At 39.1% G+C, this 21088-nt stretch overlaps 1 protein-coding gene across 1 annotated transcript; it reads right to left on the bottom strand.

Moving 5' to 3' along the window:
* Window positions 1–5: 5 nt before the first annotated feature.
* Window positions 6–20790, bottom strand: LOC125885014 (carboxy-terminal domain RNA polymerase II polypeptide A small phosphatase 1-like). Its single transcript, XM_049570376.1, has 7 exons — window positions 19868–20790; window positions 8041–8189; window positions 7759–7860; window positions 6086–6142; window positions 5379–5471; window positions 4701–4886; window positions 6–4516 (listed from the first exon to the last, which is right to left on the bottom strand). The coding sequence occupies exons 1-7, from the start codon at window positions 19938–19940 to the stop codon at window positions 4388–4390; spliced, it is 789 nt and encodes a 262-aa protein (XP_049426333.1). The 5' UTR covers window positions 19941–20790; the 3' UTR covers window positions 6–4387.
* Between the last annotated feature and the right edge of the window lie 298 nt (window positions 20791–21088).

The raw sequence follows: 21088 nt of genomic DNA, 5'->3' as shown, positions 1-21088 counted from the left end.
ACAGGTTCAAGATAAAAATGTAAGACTTTTCATGTGCACTCAATAGACATATTTCTCACAAATTTTGTTAGCAAATTTATTAAAATCTCTGAGTGAGCACTTCCAAGATAATCCATCCTCCTCTGACAGGTGTTTAACTCATTTGCAACCTAAATTTGAGAGAAATAAATTTATTGAGTGCCTGAAAAATGTCTGAGATATTTAGCCAAAACCTGTGGAAAATGGGAGCAAAAACAAAAGTGCTGCGTTTAAATTTTTGTCTGGCATATTTCAGATTGAGGGTATTCAGTAAAGTTTTACAGACTAAGCATTTAAAACCGGAGGCATGTAATAACCAAGTTATTCCTTTTTTTTTTTACCGTGTAGATGATTTTTATTTGCCTGATACATATTTCTAATTGACTTTACATTCTTGTATTCTGATGGAAATCCCTACAAATAAAACTCAAAGTAACACAAAGTAACAGTGGTGTCAAATGTCACCTGTGTTTTCGAAGGAAATTTTGTGACATAATGCTAAATAAACTGTAGTTCTTTTGCATTATGTCCACATGTAAGGTTTAAAACCTCACTCATCAAAATTCACCAACAACACAACTCAACATAAATGGTAATGTTACTTGAGGTTTGCTGCCAGTCAAATGACTAGGCAACCAGTTTGTGAATGTTAGCTGTTGGCTAACCAGTTAACTAACTGGTTAGCCAACAGCTAACATTCATGAATTAACAATGACAATGTTGTGTTTCCAGTCTGTTATGCTGCCTCTAATTGGTCAAAAATAAGCAAAAAATTAATAAATGTTGCTATAACATACAGTATAACAGTATTTTAATATTAGAATAATATGCTAAGCTTTAATTAAATCTGAAATTGTCTCTCAATGTGGTGTGCGGTAAAATCTATCATGTCATTTTATCATATGACAGGACAGTGTCGTTAAATTGGAGATGAATTTGTGCAAAACTTGTTTAATTTTAGTATTTGTTTCTGGTTAACCCTTTGTAACCTGGAGCAACGTCTTTTAAAAACATGGGGGAAAAGGCAATGAGCAACTTAGTAAGAAATGTTCCACAAACTACAAAAAAATGAATAAATTAAAAAAAAAAAAAGTTTAAAAAGCTAGGGGAAAAACTATATTTATAATTAGCATTATTAAATATTTAAAATTATGTTACTGAATTATAATTTCTAAGATCTTTTCCAGATCATTTCCTTGTTTGTTTTAAACATTTTTTCTCATTTATTTTCTTGTTTTTAATTTTCTTTTTACTTATTTTTTGTTCATTTTTTTGTCGCTCATTTCCATCTTCCAAGGATTTGCCAACCCTTCACAGATGCTACTTTTTTGTTATATTTGTTTTATAAAAAAGAAATGCTCAACAAATCAGCACTTGGACCATCTTTCATTAAGCATTTATGGAAAACAAAAATGGCATCATTACATAGTCCATATATAATTTGGTATGATAAAACAACAGGTCAAAAAAAAATTAGGTTACATCTATTCAATCATGAGTACAGTAACATGAATATTCCATATATTAATGAAAATTTGTTTGCTTTATTACTGTGCAAAACAAAATATACATATCTACTGAATGTGTGAGAAGTACAGTATCAGTGAATGGGCCCCCGCAGTAACACACTTGTTTCATGTGTGATCAAATGACTTCCTATAAATACTACTCTTTGCCAATGAATTCCAAAAAGAAGAACAAGACAAGTTATCAGCATTGAACCTAAGTGAAACGTGTAATGATGGCTTACATGAAATACACATATCCAAATAATTACCCTGTTTATGTGCCTACAACAGAAAGATACTATCCTTGAAGTCATTTGCTGGTGTTTCTGATGCATATTACTGATAAACAGACGAGGTAACCAACCAGGTCTTGCATGAAAACAGCAAGAACAATGTATCCCCTTTGGGAAACGAACCAATATTGTATCGGAGGACCACCTATGGGCAACAAAATAAAATAAACTCAGTAATTATTTAGAAAAGAAACAAGCTAATTTGATTGACAAGAATTTGTTAAACACAGAAAAATAATGCAATAGCTCTCAGTATGGTGGATTTAATTGTCATCCCTGCCTCGTCTAGGTAGAGTCACATCACGAGCCCGCTACGGAGGCTCTTAATTAAATCCACGGCTTCATTCATCAGTGTCAACACATGGTATTGTCAACGCAAAGGAGGGTGATAACAAAGAGGCCTACTAGGGGCCATGCTGCTCCTTAAAACTGACTGGACCAACATCACCATGTAGGGCAAAAAAAAGCAACACAGATTCAATGTGTAGGACCCTATGTGGTCAAGGAGTTTTTAAAGGAATAATCCACCCTTAAAACGATATTTTTTGATAAACTTTATGTCTGCTGGTGATTTCCTGCATTTCCCACAATGTCTTTTTGGCAACTGAGTATTTCAGTAGCAGTACTGTGAATATTTTTGCCTTTTCTATGGTTTATTTCACCAATCCAAGAGAAAAAGACCACTCAGAGGTGCAAAATAAATCACCAGTAGTCAAGAGTGTAGGTTTCATTTCAATATTAGGGGGGACCCATATGAAACTGGGGAGGTTGGGGATCCTCCGCCACGAAATTTTGAGCGTCAAACACTGAATTTCCATTAATTAATGGTGAAAACGTCTTTAATTTCGTCAAAATAAAAGTTTTATTGGGGAGAACAAATGCACATTTCTAAATATTGAGGGGTGTATCCCCCCGTTCCCCTCCTGGTATCTACACCCATGCCAATAGCTGCTTATTAACAGTGTTTCAGGGTGGATTTCTCCTTTAAATCTGGACTGAATTAAACCACTTCTTGTCGTCAAAGGTGTGTCAGCACCTCACATACCCTCAAGTCCACATGGCAGCCTCCCCCATCGACACATTTTACTACAAAGTCCTGAAATTGTTTCCAGCCTATGTGTACCGCTTAGAAATTAACAAAAAAAGTACTTAGAAGCTTATGAGAACCAAACTGACAAGCCAAACTGCAACCTTTCTTCGCAACATACAACTTTCTCTTACCATTCAGATACAGTCTGAAAAACGCTGTGAGAAATTCAAGTTTTGTGTGTGGCTTTAAAACAAATAACAGAACCCATCAGAGAAGGTAATGCTGGTCCTCGTGTCTCTGGGGGTCAACTGTTCACGACATCTACCGACATGCAGGTGCAGATACACTGCATTTTTGCTGTCCCATCAATCTTTAAACCACCTTTGGAAATCTGCGTCCGATAAACACAGCAGCTGCTCTTTCACTGTCATGTGCAGATGGTTTGATATTCATGTTAGTGTCTTATTTGGCTTGTTTAATAGGGCTTGTTGTTTTTGTTATAAACCAATTTTCACTGAAAAAGTCACGACTTAAAGCGATTATAGTGGTTTACATTGGTTTTCCCACAATTTTATGTTCCCATGGATCAGTTTTTTAGCTTCCTGCTGCAAAAGGACAATTCCAAATTCCAAATAATGATCCCTATTTTTTATGCAATGCTGTTTTGTAAGAGTTTAGTATACAAATTGTGCTAAAATCATGTTCTACACTGCAGTGAAAGGGAGGACTGTACTATGTAACTATACTTGTAAAGTGCTGTCCAATCATTTTGTTAGTAGTGAATTTAATAACTCCCGCTCATTTTACTTTTTTGATCAGATTCATCCATAACACTGTCAGGTTATTCAAAAATACCTGACCGCATCGCTCTAAAAACTCTAAAATGACACCCGAGGATCACATGCTTTTGACTGCAGACCAATAGTGTGACAAAATTAGGGTGTGTGACAAAGATGATGTTATTCCAAAATGCTTAAAAGACATCTACAGTACGTCTACACCATCTGCTCTTTCAATGACGAGACTGATCAAGTTTATTTGCACAGGAATCTTTCCAGAAATTCCTTTCAACTCGGTTCCTGCTTACCGAATCCTGCATCTGTTGCAGGATCAGAATCCGTGAGAAGTCCAGTACCCGGTCTGTGTCCAGAGAATTCATGGCTACAGACCTCTGCTTTGTTAACTCAACTTCAAGTTCAGTGACTCCGCAGAAATGTCCTTAAACATTCATGCATCCGTCCTTTCATGTATTCACTCACATCAGCTGGTTCATGGTAGGCTGACAGGGAGAAAGTTACAAATTTCAGGGAGTTTATGTTTGACCAGGAGGTGGCAGTGATGAAGGCGTCCAAGTCACTGAAGACTCCCAAACATGGTCTTGGTTTGATACTGGGAAGGTGAAGGCTCGGTCAGCCATGTCGCAGTCTGTGTTCTGGTGGGCGGTGATAGCTTGAGCCTCGCTGGAGCCTCGCTGGTGTGGGTGTTTCCGTTCTGTACGCCATTTTTTGTTCAGAGCTGAGATGAGAAATCGAACACTGTTAGCTTGCGGTCCCTTGGTGCTTGAGGACTGTGTAGACATTATCCACTTTGCTCAGCCTCTCAAAGAAGGGGATGAGGTCCAGCAGCTCGGTGTCGGACATGTCATCGAACCACGAGGCCACCGGCACCTGGGTGAAAACACAGAATATCAGCAACCACACCAACAACATTGTTTTTATGTCACTGTAATCTTTTCGCAATATACTAGCTTGTATGATTTAGAGATTTTTTTTAATAAAGATGAATAATTCCATAACCTGTTCCACCCAAACACACCCCTGTCACGACTCAGGTACTATGTGTTCTACTCACTGCGTTATCGGGGTGGAAGATGTAGGAGGCAGGGGAGTTGTCCACGATGATGACCTTGTTCAGGTCGCGACCCAGGCGACTCAGGTCTTTGACGTAATTACCTCGGTGGAAGACACAGGACTCCCGGAAGAGGCGGGAGCGGAAAGCACCCCACTTGTCCAGGAGGTCGGAGACGGGGTCTGCATACTGCAACAGTGACAAAAAATTGAAGGGATGAACCTGAGCAGCTCCAAAAACCTTTTAAATCACTGCAAACTTTCATAGGATTTTTCTTTTTTTTTGCAATACACTGACTATGAATAAGTACCTCATACAACCCCACTTGAAAAAATTCAAACTATCCCTTTAAGTGAAACATATTCTTAATCACTTATAATAAAATAAATAAAGGAAGTCCGCACTTGGCTCGTTGCTGTGTAGATTTGCAGATAAGGTTTCCTTTTTGTGCTACTACAATTACTTTGCATTTCCAGACAGCTCTTTTTGTTATACTCTACCTCTTATTGTTTATTTATATCTAATTTTTGCTCTACTGTTTGTGACTTTATCACAGGCTGCTGCCATCTACCTCAGGGATTTAATCATCAGGTTAATAATACTTATGCATTTGCAACACAACAAAAATTCTGCAGTAATTCATGCTCAGCAGCAGTTGGCTGCAGCACAGTAGTTTCTCACCTTGGCTAAACTAGCAGTGAACAGGACGCACTCAAACAGTTCTCCCATTCTCTTGAGGAACTCATCAACATGGGGCCGCTTCAGCACGTACACCTGGAAAACACAGGAGTCTTTAAACCAGGTTCTGACACTGCTTACATTTCTAAATAAAACATGTTTCTACAAACCATAACTGCCTGAGGAACTATGACACTTTGTTTTACTGTTTAATATAACCTGTCCAAGTGATGACGGGACAGTCTGACTATGCCCTATGTGCCAGTGCATTACAATCTCAGGCATTCGAGACTTGCATCGGCAGCTAAATATAAAGATACTCATATAGATTACAGACAGACAAGCATTTCGCTCCAAAAGTAAAATCCTTTAAGTTCCTTCATTTTTTTCTTCTTTCTGCGGCGTCGGCAGCTGAGGGTAGCGTTCCTGAACCAAGTCATCCGGAATAGGCTGTGCTTGTCTGAACAAACCTATCCTGGATTACTTGAATCAGGCCCAGACCCAGGGTATGTCATCCGTCTCCAAGCAGCCAGCATCAAATCCCTTAAACGCATCTACTACACTCAGTAATTTAAAACTTGGGAGCCCTGCTATCACACAACCACAAGCACAGTGAGCCACTGTCACGTTACGGGACAGCAGATGACAAAAAGTTTAAGTATGAACATTTTTGCTGAGTTTATTGAGTGGGAGTGTGATGCCAACATTACCTGGTGTACTGTTCCATCTATTTCCACAGGAATGATGAAATCTGCATTGTTCACAGGCTGTCAAAACATGAACAAAAACATGGATATTTCTACATTAACAAGACAGAAGAGTGTTTTCTAAGTTGTTTTCTAAGTTTTTCTACTTCAGGCATGTCCGAACAACAACATCAAGTCACAAGGAAGTCTGTTTACTACCAGGAAAGGGGACGCTGCAGGCTTGTTTTATAAAATACAAACCCAGTCTCCTACCATATTAAATATGTGGTATTACTGCAGGACAGATGCAGGTAGAGACAAACAGTCTGCAGTGTGTGTGTGTGTACATGGAGGAGCGGCTGTGTTTATTTGGGTTTGAGAAGCAGCTCGTTTGGGTTTGGCATTTGCCAGTGATGACATAAATGACAAAAATGTCACCGTCAGAGCCAACAACCACATGTGGAACAGTAGAGCTTACAAAGTGTTTTTCTACTATTTTACATAACTACATCATGATGTAATGTGAGCACAGGGGACAACTATGTGCTTTTGTTCTTGAAATTTCAGTCCAAATCATACCTTAATGTCCCTGGATAATCTAGGAAATTAAAGGGGACTTTTTATGCTTTCCTTATTTTACATCATATATTTAGTGTTAAAATGTGGGCTGTGTGGCTAAAAGATTCAAATAATGAGGTAAACGTGTGTACAAGTAATCCCACTGAGGAAAAACCTCAGGGGACAGACTGTTGTAAACATTGTTTCCAGCCGTTTTTCTACTTTTGAAACAGCTGACATCAGTTTGTGATAGATTTCTTTTTATGGTCATCTGCTCCAGTCACGTTACATACTCTGATACATGTAGCTACATGCTAACATCAGGAAACATGTCATCTTGGTTGCCAATGTTGTTAATTCCTCCCTGAGCATGTGCAATTATTGGTGATGTTGTAATGGCAAAAAGTGCTGCTATACTCTGTTACAGTCATGAAGTGCTGCAGGGAGGACTTTTTTTTGTTGGCTAGCCTGAAAGTTAGCATCGCCCTGGTTCCCTAAACAAAAAGTTGATGCAATATTTTCGTTGGCTTTCTGATTAAAATAATGTGTAAGCTCCGTGGCAAAAAAAAAAGGTTGTTTAGTGTGATGATGTTAGTGTGTAGTCTCATTTAGCCCCTTGTTAACAACCACTTTTTAAGACATGTAAAAGTTAAGAAAAAAATTACGACTGGTATAAACCGACTGTCTTAGAAACATTAAAATCTCTTCAGCTTGTGATAACCACAGATTTGATGTCAAGCATCTAACCAACAACCTATTCAAACAGACTGCAAGTCGAAAAAGCGAACTCATTTCCAGGTTTTAGGACTTGATCCTGCAGCTCTCTTTTCCGCCAGCTGCAATGACAGTGAAGAGATGACGAGCGTGCAGATGCAGGAAACTGAACAAACAGAGCAGACTGGGCTTTTTTGGAGGGGGGCTTAAAGAACCAGTTGCTAAAACACAGCGTTGAATACAGGTGTGCCAGCACAGACAGTATGAGGAAGTGTTTTTTGGCCATTAAAGAATGTAAACATGTTCTAGGGGAAACTCAAAATACAAGTATAAAATGAGCATAAAAGCGCCCCTGTGAAAAAAACAACACTTACAATGCTGTTCTTGCACATAGTTGTTTGTAATGAAACAGTATTTTCCTTTACCTTAAAAGAGCTGTGAACTAATGTTTCATCCAGATCTATAACCACACAGATCTTTCCAGAGTCTTTTGACTTCACTGGAGGCAGCAGTGGCTTCACCTGGATCTAAAAAAACCCCAAAAAAACCCCAAAATGATATATATTTAGATCTGGACACACCTAAATCCAGCAATAGGGAAAAAACATTAACTATAATCTAGAAATGACGAAGTAGAGAAGAAATTATCTTTCCACTGCTGTCAAAACAGGACAAAAATGCAACCAGTGAGACGACGGTAAACACACCTTGGAGACGGTTCCGTTCTCCTCGACCAGCAGAGGGGCATTGTTGTTGACTGGCGGGGGTTCAGGCTGGTCTCGACACAGGCAGCAGAAAAGGCTGGAGAAGAGGCCTCCGCTCCTGGGCTTCTTTGAGGACACAGAGGGGGAAGAACCTGCAGAGGAAGAAGAGGAGGTCACTGAGCTGTATTCTCTATGGGAATACCTCACATATTTGAGTTACTGAAACAGCCTCTGTACTTTTACACAATCACACCTGTGATTCTGAGTTGTCACACCTAGAATAACTACAGGGATGCATTTTCAAATGCATTGTCTTATTTGAAAAGCTAGAGCTGTTGCATGTTGCGCATTTCTGCTTGAAAAATTAATGGAGTGACTTGCTGATTAAAAGGACTACTTCACCAAAAAAATATTCTTTGTGTATCAATTACTCACCCTGTGTAACATTGAATTCTTGAAGGAAACTTTGTTTTCCTTGCGTGCCTCCATAATGAACCAGGAATCTAAAAACAGAAAAATTCTTGATGCACTGGGGTACAAGGGGGCTGCGTTTAACAACAACAGAACTATATCAAAACATCTATTTACACACAATTTCTGTTTGGATTGGATTATAGTGCATGGATTGTGAGACAGTTTGTAAACTAATGTTTTAATTTAGTTTTGCTGTTGGACCCCTTTCACTCCTAGTCATCAAGAATTTCCTCCATTTTGGATTCATCATTCATGGTGGAGGCAGGCCAGAAAAAAAAAGTTTTCTTCAGGAATTCAACACAACACAGGGTGAGTGACTGATATACAAATGATCATTTAGTAAGTGAAGTATTCCTTTAAATGACATTGTTTTGGCTTTATGCTGCAGTCACATGAGCTCAAGGTGACAGTAAACAGCAAACCAGAAATCATTTTAGTGGACTAGAGCAGGTTTGTAAAATTAGGTGAGGCCAGCTGAGAATACCAACAAAGGTAAGGGTGCAGTGCACTGACGCTCAAAGTTAGAATATTTTAACCTTCTGCTGCCCTCATGATGGAATTTACAACCTTTTGTATAGTCACTCCTTCTCACATGGAAAAAACACGGGCAACCTGGACAATAACTGGACACTGGGGGGAAAATTACATAAAATAACATGCAAAAAATGTTTCTTTTTAATGTATTTTATTCTATTCTTTGTAAGCAATACAGCTTCACTATCGATTACAACATATCATGAATGTTTCATTTTATCGTTCCCATGCCATTTAGAAGCTGTTTTCCGTCTGTCATCTGTCTAATTTCATGTGAATGCAGCATTAACCATTGCTAGGTGCAATATTATTCCAGAGCTAAAACAAATGGTCTTTCAATAATTCAGTCAACTGACAAGCAACAATTCTGGTCATTTAATTTTTTTAATTAAAAAAATGTCAAACACTCTGAGACTGAAGCCTTTTCAATAAGACTATCTGCAAAATGTAGTTATTTATTTATGTTTTCAATCACTGCAAACCGAATCAGAACAAAAACTGCACTTTGGTAAACTGAACATTTGTGATGTTTCATAAACTAAACAATTTCTAATTTAAATGTAAATCAACAGATCATCCTAGCTAGGTTCAAGCCCTTTTTTATTTCAATTAAATAACAGTTTGTTTTATTTGTTTCTACAGAGCATTTTATCCCTCCAAAATGAGCAAAACAGTTATTAGCAACCTCTTTATAACGATTTGAAACCAACTTTAAAAAACTTAAAACGTACTCCAAAACATAAATCATTTGCCAGAATCATACGATGACCAACTATTAGACTGACATTTAAAAAAGTTGTAATACACATATTTTAGACCTAATTCTTGCACAGTGCCACCTAACTGATGACTCCATATTGTCAGTGAATGTATGAAAACAGTAAAAATCACATCATGTGCACAAACCCTCCTGGAGACACGTCTCTGTCAAGAGCACTTACGTAACTCTCTGATGTCAGCAGCAAACAGCCTGAACCACAACCAATGAACATTCAGCACTTTAACAGCATTATAAAAAGGCATCATAAGCATGTAATAGCAACAGGGCTGATATGGCCATTCACAAATACTGATGTCAGACTTTGGCACCATGCGTGTAGCACTGGATGTCCCTGGTTTTTATGCATATGTTAAATTTAGGTACATCTTTTTAAAATTAACCTTTTTGCATATAATACAACCACAACAACAGCAACAATAATGCACACTGCATTGGAATGAAAATAGTCTATTTTCAATAGCAATATACAACAAAATAAAAGTTAACAATTAACAGCAATTTAAAACAATATAACACTTGCTTAGTATGAAAGCCTCAATACTTTGCAACCAAACAACCATGCATGTCAAACAACAACATGCTCTACTCAACATTTTAAGCCAAAGGCAGTTGTTAAAGTGTAACAAATTAAAAAGGAGAGTATTATTTCCTCTCTTTACAGCTCAGGTTGCAAATGACTACCACTTACTTGTGACTACCTCTTGAAGCTCATCGAGAGAATGCCAAGAGTGTGCAAAGCAGTAATCAGAGCAAAGGGTGGCTATTTTGAAGAAACTAGAATATAAAACATGTTTTCAGTTATTTCACCTTTTTTTGTTAAGTACATAACTCCACATGTGTTCATTCATAGTTTTGATGCCTTCAGTGAGAATCTACAATGTAAATAGTCATGAAAATAAAGAAAACGCATTGAATGAGAAGGTGTGTCCAAACTTTTGGCCTGTACTGTACATGGAGGTAATGAAGCCTACCATACTCTACGGGACTAAGGTTCTAACACCCTCTCACATCAACAGAGGCTGTGAGATTTTAGTCACACACTATACAATTTTTCAAACACTGGGGATCTTGCAGAGTCACCACTTGCAAAACTACAACTAGATTCCTTTTGAGATTATTTCCCATACTGCTCCTGGTGGATAATACACCAAACTCCCTTTAGGAAATATGACATATTAACAACGTCATACATATCTGCAGAAACACATAACTCTAGAAACCCAGGCTAAAAGCCTCATATGTCGACAGTATTCTTGTCAATTCAGCACCAATATCGTCCATAACAACCTCTGACAATCCTCCAGATCTGGGGCAGCAATCTTACCTTTTTGGTGGATGACATTTGCTGGTTAACAGTTTGGAACAATTTAGATCGCACTTCCAAAAATCCAAATCACAAGCTTACAGACTTTAAATTTTTGCATAGGATGTATCTTACACCCAGGAAGCTTCATCTTATGAGGCTTATACCCTCTCCTGTCTGCAAGTTCTGCCCTAATGGTGACATTGGGTCTTTTCTTCACATGTAATGGAACTGTCCAGGGGCAGTATTTTTTTGGAAAATGGTATCTGTAACCTTAACTGATCTACTTAATGTTCAAGTGCCATGTTGTCCAAAGCTGCTCCTATTGAATGATACCTCCTCTTCAGATCTTTTGCCTCATCAGAAGCTTGTACTTTTTGTTGGCCTTAAGGCAGCAGCATTTATGGTCAACCTGGATTGCTGCTTCCTGTTTGGTGCTGGAGAGAACGCAGCTATTGGTTGTTGACAATGTTCACACCATCAATCTTCCCTATGTGCATGGGCAAAAACTAAAAACTTAAAATGATATAAAACATGTTTGATTTTATCAGAACATCAGCACAAGCAAAAGAAACTTTTACAGCCACTTTGCATCAAACAATCAAGATTACTGAGCGCATCACAACATTTATGATTTTTTTGGACACTGGAAATTTATCAGTGACAGTGAAACCTCTTGAAAAGACATTGAGTGTAAGGCTGCCATTAGATTCAAATCCCAAATATCAGACTTTGGCTGCTTTTATAAACAACAAAACAATGTCTCCAGCTGATCCCTGCCAAACAGATTATTAACCAGACAAACCTGGAAAGCAGTGAATGAGGTTTTAGTCTCACACCCTTATCTCTGTCAATCACTGTGGTATGACAGAGGAGGAACTGTGCACCTGCAGAGTTCAACAGGTATGAAGCTCATTCCTGCTGCTTTAACCCTTCAATTTCTGTTTAATTTGCTTCTGTTAATGTATTAGAAAACATATACTGTGAATTTAAAAAGTGCATCACAAATTAAGTTCAGTAGGTGCAGTACATAATAAGTTTTCAGTTATGTATTAGAGGCAACAGGGAAAGATGAATAACACAAAAGACTTTTAATGTGGCAATAAGTTATTTCTGTCTGCCAGTCATTCATTCATTCATGACTTCATCTTTATGACGTTATTTTGAAAGGTCAGCAGGCTAGCTGGCTGACCGAGATAACTGACTGAATTTTAAGGCGGTATTTTAGGCTTCTTTTTGCTCAGTTTGATGATTTAGCCAGAAAAACCTGTTCTTCAGCCATTCCCACTAAAGTTTATGTCAGTCACTGAGATTATTTCTGCACTCACAAATGTTCGTCAAGCCAAAACTCCAATCGCTTGATTTCTACGTCCCAAAAATCTCCGATTAACACTCCTCCACACTTTTCTGTCTCGCATTAGACTTGGTTTCGGTCTCTTTATGCACCATACTCCCTTGCTCTGTGTATCCGGACGTGACTGTGTTACCAACACACAAACCTCTGTTGTGCATCTCTCTCGCCTCTTTCATTCCCTCTCTGCCATTCCCTCCTACTCCATTTGTGGATTCAAACCCTGTCTGACCCTCTGCTGGCTTCTGCCGCGCTCAGGCCAAAACAGGAAGAGGAAACAGACGGGTATCAGTGGAGGAAGCTGCTTGCCATCATGTTATAGTGCAGCAGGAGTGCGCTTGTGATACTAATATCCGTGTAGTCTCTTCCTCACACATAGTCGATTTCACGACAAATCAGGTTTTTAATAGGCAGGTTTTCAATTCATTCATGTATGAGTGCTATCTTCCATTTTCATGCAGTTATGAATTCAGACATTTCATTGTTAACTTTTCTGTTACTTGAATTGTTAGAGAGAAGTCCAACCTTAATACCAAAATCTCAATTTATGCCAGATAACGGATCCTCCTTTTCTGAATACCAATAAACTATGAACATGAGCAACAGGGAGAAGCTATTTGTAATTCTGTCACACCTTAGCTGTGAAATTAATAAAGGATCTTATTCAGTCCCTTATGACATTATTTACTCCCTCATGTCCTTACTCATTGTGCTCTTCACTTCTTTGTCTTCTTTTTCCCTCCCTCATGTCCTAACTTCCTCCCTTGTGTCCATATTATTTCCAGCATTACTCCCTTGTCCTCATTTGCTCCCTTGAGTCTCCGTAAGCTTCACTATTCAGGTTTTTATCACATGCTTTTCACCAGAAAAAAATGACTAAGTGTGTGCTGACCAGGAAACACAGAGCGTGCATTAATTCATAAAAAGGGGCATTATGAAGATGATTAAAAAAGGAGCTCATTTATGAAGTGAAGTGGAGCATACTGCAGGCAATCCAGATTGTTTTGGTGTGAGTTGCAGAGTGTTGGAGATATTGGCTGTAGAGATGTCTGCCTCTATCCAGTGTTTCCCATTAATTAACGAAACTATGGCGGCCCGCCATAGTTTAATTTGACCCGCCATAGTTTCTAAATAAAAGATTTAGGCTGCCGAAATATTGACTTCTCATGATATAAATAATATCTCGAAAGCCATAGCGTTTTGTGCCTCAGGCTGTCAGATCCAGCGCTCGACAGTGCGAGCGTTTCACTCGACTAAAAATATGTGTGTACGAACTGTAAAAAATATTTAGGGGCACATGTGCGCATAAAAAAAAATATATATATATCAGCCGAAGCAGCCTATATTTTTGTCAATAAAAATATACGATAATCTAAAAGCAAATGTTGGAGGAACTCCAGCCGCCTTCCCTCTTCCCTCTTCCCCGTGTGACACGGTTGTGGGCGGTTTTCCAAGCCACTGTCAGCACAATGAATATGAGTTCCACTGTCGGCTGGGTGGAAATAAGTCAAAGGGCTCTAGTTTCCCGGCGCAGCGCAGGGTGGCGAACCCCGCGCAGAGCTAGTTTCGAGCAGCACAACCCGAGGCGCGCTCAGTTTGGTAGTTTGGCAGACCAAGGTGCGCTGAGATGGGTGTGGTGGCGCAGCAGGAGGAGGTGTCCACAGATCCAGCTTGGCGCAGTGACAGTTTTGTGCCAATAGGCTTTGCCGAAGGTGTGCTAAAAGCTTGCCATCTGAAACCAGGTCTACTGTCAGCGCAGGGGGAGCGCAGCCGGTGTAAGCCGAAGTTTGGCTGACCGGTGGACAGTGCGCACACGTCACCAAAACCTCACAGGCAGGTTTCCAGAATATCAGGTACATTAACGATGCAATAAATTCCCACAAAACGTCTATTCAATGCAACTATCTGCAATCAGCACATAAATGTATCTCTATATTGACTGTCCCGTCACATCTGATGTCAGATCAAAGGGGATTGGCACCATTTGGCACGTTTGGCACACGTAATGGCAACCCAACATGATTTGATTAAACAGCTGCAAACTAATGAGTTCACACCCCTCTCAGCCAACCACAAACAGCCACAGCATCAGATAGGGAGTATATATTCAGCATCTGTCATCTTAGAAAAGTCAAAAGAAAAGAAACAGAGTGAGACTGCGAGAGAGAAAGAGAGAGAGCGCGCACGCACGAGAGAACCGCATCATTGATTTACAATTGTGGTGACATCCTCCCAGGCTACCTTTGCATCATCAGCCCGTGGAGGTCTGCTCGCGGTTCCGTATAGTCGGACACTGCGAGCAGACCTCCCGGACCAAAACATCAGGTTCCTCCTGGGAGAAGTTTGGCCGTCTGACGCTGCTGCTCTCTTCTGCCATGGCAAATTGAGTAAACTCTCATTACGCCTTCGTGCGGCGCATTTAAGGGCAAGGAGAGGGGCTCATTTGATTGGTGTGATGTGTGTAAAACCTACTCCACGCCTTCTCTCCTCCCTCTTTCCAACTTGCGCAGGTAGGAGGGATGGAGGTGGGACAGACGAGTCCTGTGGGAAACACTGTCTATCTCTTTCAAGAAATCATGACTGGGTTCCTCAAGATAATCCACAGACCTTGTTATGAGCAGTTTCATGTAGGAACTATTTTCTTTCTACCAAACTACACCAGCTAACTGTATCACCACGTGGAAGGAGGTGTGCATCTACTGCTAGCTTACCTAGCACCAATGAGCTAGCTAATGTTACAGCTCAGCCGAGGAGGATGCTGTTAATGTTTACATCTCACGTTGTCATGAGCACAGACCTCTCATCCATGAGTAGATACATGTATAGCCGGTATAATTTGGTAGAAAGAAAATACTTCCTACATGAAACTGCTCACAGCAAGGTCTGTGGATTATCTTGAGTAACCAGGTCATGATTTCTGGAAAGAGACATTGCTGTTGAGTTTTTGAAATGTATTTTTTGGTGCATTATGCACCACAAGCTGAGTGCCATCTAGTTCCATTATATTGGAGAGAAATGCAGATATCTCTACGGCTGATATCTCCGACACTTGACAACTCACACCAAAACAATCTAGACTGATAAATAGCACTACAGGTAAGAAGAAAAATACGTAATTTTGATTTTGGCTTGAATTGTCCCTTTAATCTTGAGGGAAACTATCTCAAACTTCCTCTACTTTTGCCATTTATTTTAATGTTCCTAACACTTACACCCAGGCCACAATGGATTTCATTACATTTAGTGCTACAACATGCTTTACAGTGGAAAAAACTGCACCCCTTGTCAGTATTATTTCAGTTTTGGGGCATCAAATCTCTTCAAACTGCTTTATTCCTACCATCATGTCCTTCAACTGAAGATAAACATTTTAAAAGGGTGTAATGTAAGAATGCTACAAAGAAATTACAAACGCACAACAAATAAAAGTGTCATGAATACACTGTTATTCCAGAAGTCGAATCTAATTTTGCAGTCTTTTAATTTGTGGTTTTTAACAGCCCTCCATCTGGCTTCAAATGGAGATAAAACAATCGTCTGATGTATATTGCTGTGTAAAGTGTCTGTGGCATCTGCTAAAGGGCAAAAGCATATTTAAAGCTGCTTTTCATTTTCACTTATATTAACACTTAAATAATGCAGGAAACAGCATGTATGGGCTTGAGATGAACTCCATTTTGACACATTATAAAATACCAGACATTTCAATACAGCTACCTGGATGAAAACCTGCTTCCTACCTCAACATGTTACCTCCTGTCACATAACTTCACCAAAAATTAGTAATTCAAATGCTGCTTTATCTCTGCATGACATCAGTGTGGAATCATTCACACTCCATACACTCTGTGGTAAGATGCTTTGCCTTATCAGATCATTTTATCATCTTGAAACCTTCCCGTAACTGATGCTCACACTCTTAATATCTTATCTGTGGCTGTTATGATCTCTTACATATGGAAACTAGTCTTGACTAAGCTGCTAAGTCAGTGGCGAAAGGTAGTTACGACGGGCCCCAGTGCATGGTAGTGACTAGTTATAAAGTACGTTCATACAGCATTAGGCATATAGCCAACGCTGTGTCTTACTGTCACTGTTATGTTTGAAAGGCATGACTCTTTGCTTGGCTTGTAGATGAGCTCAGCTTATCAGTCGACAGATTTTGCACTTTAACTACCTACCTACCATATATAGTATTGTCTCGTTACATAATCAAATAAAGACTAGACAGCAGACAAAGTCAACATACATATTACCCACAAATCATAACTGCATATCTGTATATGACAAAAGACGCCAATATTTTTTAGTAGCCTGAATCAGTGACAAGATTTCCACCTTTTTTAATGCTTTAATTCCTTAAAATTGAGCTGCTTTTAAAACAGCTGACTTTCATGTGATAGTAAAACACCAATAAAGCAGACTAATGAAACTTTATAGACTGGTTAGTGAAGTTATACTTATCATACTTTAAAGACTTTCACGTTAAAAACAAACACTGTACTTATCGAAAGAATAAAAAAGACATTTATGCAGACTTATGTGACAGTTGTATCTGATATTTAATAAGAACCGCCTGTTTAACTGACAATCTGCTGTATGAGCATGCACCAGCGTGGTTTGAGGCCAGCTTAGAGAAGCTACAACACTACAATTAGTGGTAAATGATGAATTGGCCTGACAGTAAATAGAAGAGCACTACCCTTTTTATAGATGAGTGGGAAATGACAAACAAACTAAATGCTGGATTTGTCCAGGGGTTGTGCGAGTATATTTTGCATTTTATCTATCGGTTATTCACTCTGGGATGATGACACAGAGATGACATACTTATAAATATACACATCCCAAAATAATGTATGACCCATCTATCGGTCTAAAAAAAGGAGCGGGCATCACTAGCACAGAGTTCTTCCACCTCTTCTGACCTTTGACTCTTCGTCTTGCAAAGCAGTTAGAGTTTTCATGTGTATTGGAATACAGCATAGACTTGTATTCTGTGTTTAATGGGTGAATTTCCATCGAAATTATGTTGGATTGCAACCAAGAGCATAGCTTTTGTTTAAACACTGTGGGAGACATAATTTAAACAGACGGTTTTATTTTTATGCACCAATTTGTGACTTTTCTGCATCAGTTTGTGGTGTAAATGTCATTAATTTTGTCATAATAAAAGTCCTTTGCTATTTCCATGTTTTTATCTGGGGAGACAAATGCACATGTTCTAAATATTAAGGGAGATGTCCCCCCTGCGTTCCCCATCACCAAAATCTGCACTGTTGGTTTCAACAGTGCCTACTTGTCGTGAAGTCGTAGTAATGATCTGCTGTGTCAGCATGTTAAGCAACACCTTGTTCATTCCTGAAGTTGAGAAACGCTCACTAGATCAAAGATGGCCCAGCATAATAAGCCATTCATTTGCATACTGCTTTTTTATAACTACCAGCTTACAATTAATCTTAAATTTGATTTATGTGCCAAATTGTGTCACTGTTAAAAGCTTTAAACCACAAGTTTTGTTATGCCATTTAGTCAACATTTAAATGGTGTAAAACCATAGTTTCAATTCCAAGTAGAGCAACAGTGTGTCTGTGAGTGGGGAACTACAAAAACAAGACTGAAAATCCTCTAGCCGCACCTGAAACTACACACAAACTGAAACTAAAAGTTCTCTTTTTGATTTGATGAAACTCACAAGTCGTGGTTATCATAATGTCTCTGTAGGCGGGACAAAGTAAACATGCTTTTTGAGACAGCAGCTGTGTTACACAGAGAGCAAGCATGTTCACAAAGTTTGGGGACAAGGTTATGTAATAGATTAGGTTATTACACGTTTACAAAAAAGCCTCTGCTTGACATTTCGGCCATTAATCATACCTTTGTGTGTATAGTATGCATGAATAAGTCTTAAACTTCACATTCAATATAAAAATCACTGCATGAACTTTGTTATTATGCAGGCTGTAAGTGACACCACAGTGCAGCAGTTTCTCGGGGGATAATGACTGACAGGTCACCTGATTATTCAGTAACCCGCATTTACACTGTGTGGCATCTCATTGGTTTGTGTACAGTGGCGGTGCCAGAAATCCATGCTGCTAACTACAGAACTGATAAAGTTAGTGTTACACTGAGGAAATCACTATTTCACAGGTGTGACATTTAGATAAGAGGGAAACAGAGTAGCATTGTAATAAAATAAATAGCACTAAGAGCTGTGACAGCAAGATAGAAGAGATCTGAGGAGATAAATCACACACTCAGTATAAAAAAACATATTCATTTGATTATCATGATTGAAGCCAATTCTATACATATTTTTCAATGTATTTTTGTAGCTGCTTCTTCTTCTCTTACGCATCTGATGCTATTTGACTTCTGGGTGAAAACCCGGGGCAGAAACAGGAGCGTGCACAAAGCACCTAAGCCAGTTTGGGTCCAACTGACTGTATACATGCAGGAGTAATTTCAGTCCCAATCACATTGCCTGGGTATGTTTTTTCAACTTTGAGAAATTCTATTTAATAAAAGTTTGGACTGACATGTTTACATGTATTTCAAAAGTCCAGTTTTTGTCAGACTAAGACAATAAATCCATTTTCTCTACTGGCATGTAAACGTACTGAGTGGTGGCGTTAGGCCTGGGCATCCAAAAAAATCCCCAAATTAAATGATCTGTTGTTCCATTTCCACTTGCCCTTGAATAATATACATCGTTACACTTCACCGGTTTTACAACAATTCATAATTAATCTGGAAAGTTAAAACAAAGTTTAACGGTAAATGAGATGCAAGAGTATATAAAAACACATCAAAATAGAGCTTTTTCAACAACAAAAATATTTATGTAAACTACAATTTCCCCATGGAGCTCCTATTTTCAGGTAAGGCCCCCAGTGACCTTAACTCCTGGAAACGCCCCTGCTTTTCATTCCTGCAAATAACCTCCTTTTATTTGCATTTAATCATTTTTTTTATATTTCATGTAATTTGTCCGTGATAGTCTTACGCCATGTTTCTTCATTTTGCAAAATTAACTTTAAAAAAAAATGTGGGAAAAGACGTGTTTGTGTTGACTTATGATGTTTTTATTAAAATACTATCGCTTAATCGAGCATTGGTACGTCACTTCCTTTACTTTCATCACAGGCCAAAGGGCCGCAGCCATAACCTATGCACAAATGAGAAACAGTGACAGTTTAAGTGCTGAAACTTGTTTTCGGTCCACTTTCCTCACAGTGGTATTTGTAACTGTGCAGAAGTTGTTGCAGTAAAGCAGATTACTGTGCGGTTTCTGAGTTGAGGATCGTGAAGTCTGACTCACGGAGCTGCAAAACTTTTTTCCCCCTGACATGAACACAAGCGGGACAAAAATAAAGCCACTTACCCCTCTCTCCTGCGGCTTTATTTCCCTCTTCATCCCGACTGACTTGGGTGATTATTGAGGACGGATTGTCCATCACATCCAGGTCTGGTACAGAGTGCTGACCTCACACTTTAAAGTTACAGATTGTTCGATGACTCGGTGCATTAAACCAACTTAACATGTAGGGAAACGGAGGCGAAGCGTCCCAGGAAACATCACAACACGTCGCCTACAGCAAGTCCATTACACTTCGGCTGTTGTTGTCCGCTCAGGTCGCCGCTAAAGTTTGAAGTCTGAAACTTGTAAAATATTTGTCAAGGAGATGGCAACTTTGATTCAATATGGTGCTCAACTCCGCTCGCAATTTCAAGATACAAACATGGAGGTTTCAAGGCTTCCCATTTCACTTAAAGTGGCGCAGTAAGGGAACGGCCGTGTACAACACTCCCGCCCCTGGCGTCTGCAAGCTTGACGACGATCCCTTAAAGTAGCCCGAAACAAAGTTACTCAAAACTAGTTAGCTAAGCTAGCGGCTAGCTACTCCGAACTTATTATATGCAAAAACACTGCATGAAACACTTCTTACACCACTAACACTGCTTACATTGGTTATTTACGTTTACGCCACCTTAACTGTGTTTAACTAAGCGACCATATCATTAAAAGACGAAAGCAACGAAGCGTAATTTACCAACAAGCTAGAGATAGCAAAACAAACTAACTTCGGCTAACGCGTATTCCTACAATACCAGCACAGATATGACACCGTTTTCACCCTGCTTGCAACTTCTTCCCCGGCACGTTTCTGTATCTGTGTCTCGGTACTAATGTAGCTGTTGTGTAAGTTAATGGCTAATGTTAGTAGAAACTTGCCCAACAGTAAAACTTTCTGTAGAAGTAGCGGCAAAGAAACGCCCAGTTTGGGTCCCCTTGAAACCGCCTGGAGCCAGGGAGCGTCGCACAAGTGCCGTCTCTGTCTCTGGTGTACACTGTTTCCCTCGTCCAAAAAACATTATGTTTTATTTTATTTTATTTTTTGGCAGGGTGAAACTGCTTGTGTAGACACTACTTTTTTTTAAACTTTGTTTATTGTGAAATGGTATAGTGCTGTATGATACTGTATTTTCAGTGACATAATGTACACAATAAAAACAAGAGCAGAACATAGTCATAAAGCTAAAATACAGTATTTTATTTTTTTAAAAGAAGCAAACCCCAAATAGTGAAAAGACAAAACAGACA

This window comes from Epinephelus fuscoguttatus, linkage group LG24, assembly GCF_011397635.1.
Source record: "Epinephelus fuscoguttatus linkage group LG24, E.fuscoguttatus.final_Chr_v1".
Lineage (NCBI taxonomy): Eukaryota > Metazoa > Chordata > Actinopteri > Perciformes > Serranidae > Epinephelus > Epinephelus fuscoguttatus.
Note: the sequence above shows the minus strand (reverse complement) of the source record. Positions and strands in the feature narration are given on the sequence as shown.

Coding starts and splice junctions, on each gene's coding strand:
- LOC125885014 (XM_049570376.1), bottom strand. CDS start 19,940: ATGGACAATCCGTCCTCAATAATCACCCAAGTCAGTCGGGATGAAGAG. Junction 5,472..6,085: donor TAGATGGAACAGTACACCAG/GTAATGTTGGCA, acceptor TGTGTTTTCCAG/GTGTACGTGCTGAAGCGGCC. Junction 4,887..5,378: donor TCACTGCTAGTTTAGCCAAG/GTGAGAAACTAC, acceptor TCACTGTTGCAG/TATGCAGACCCCGTCTCCGA.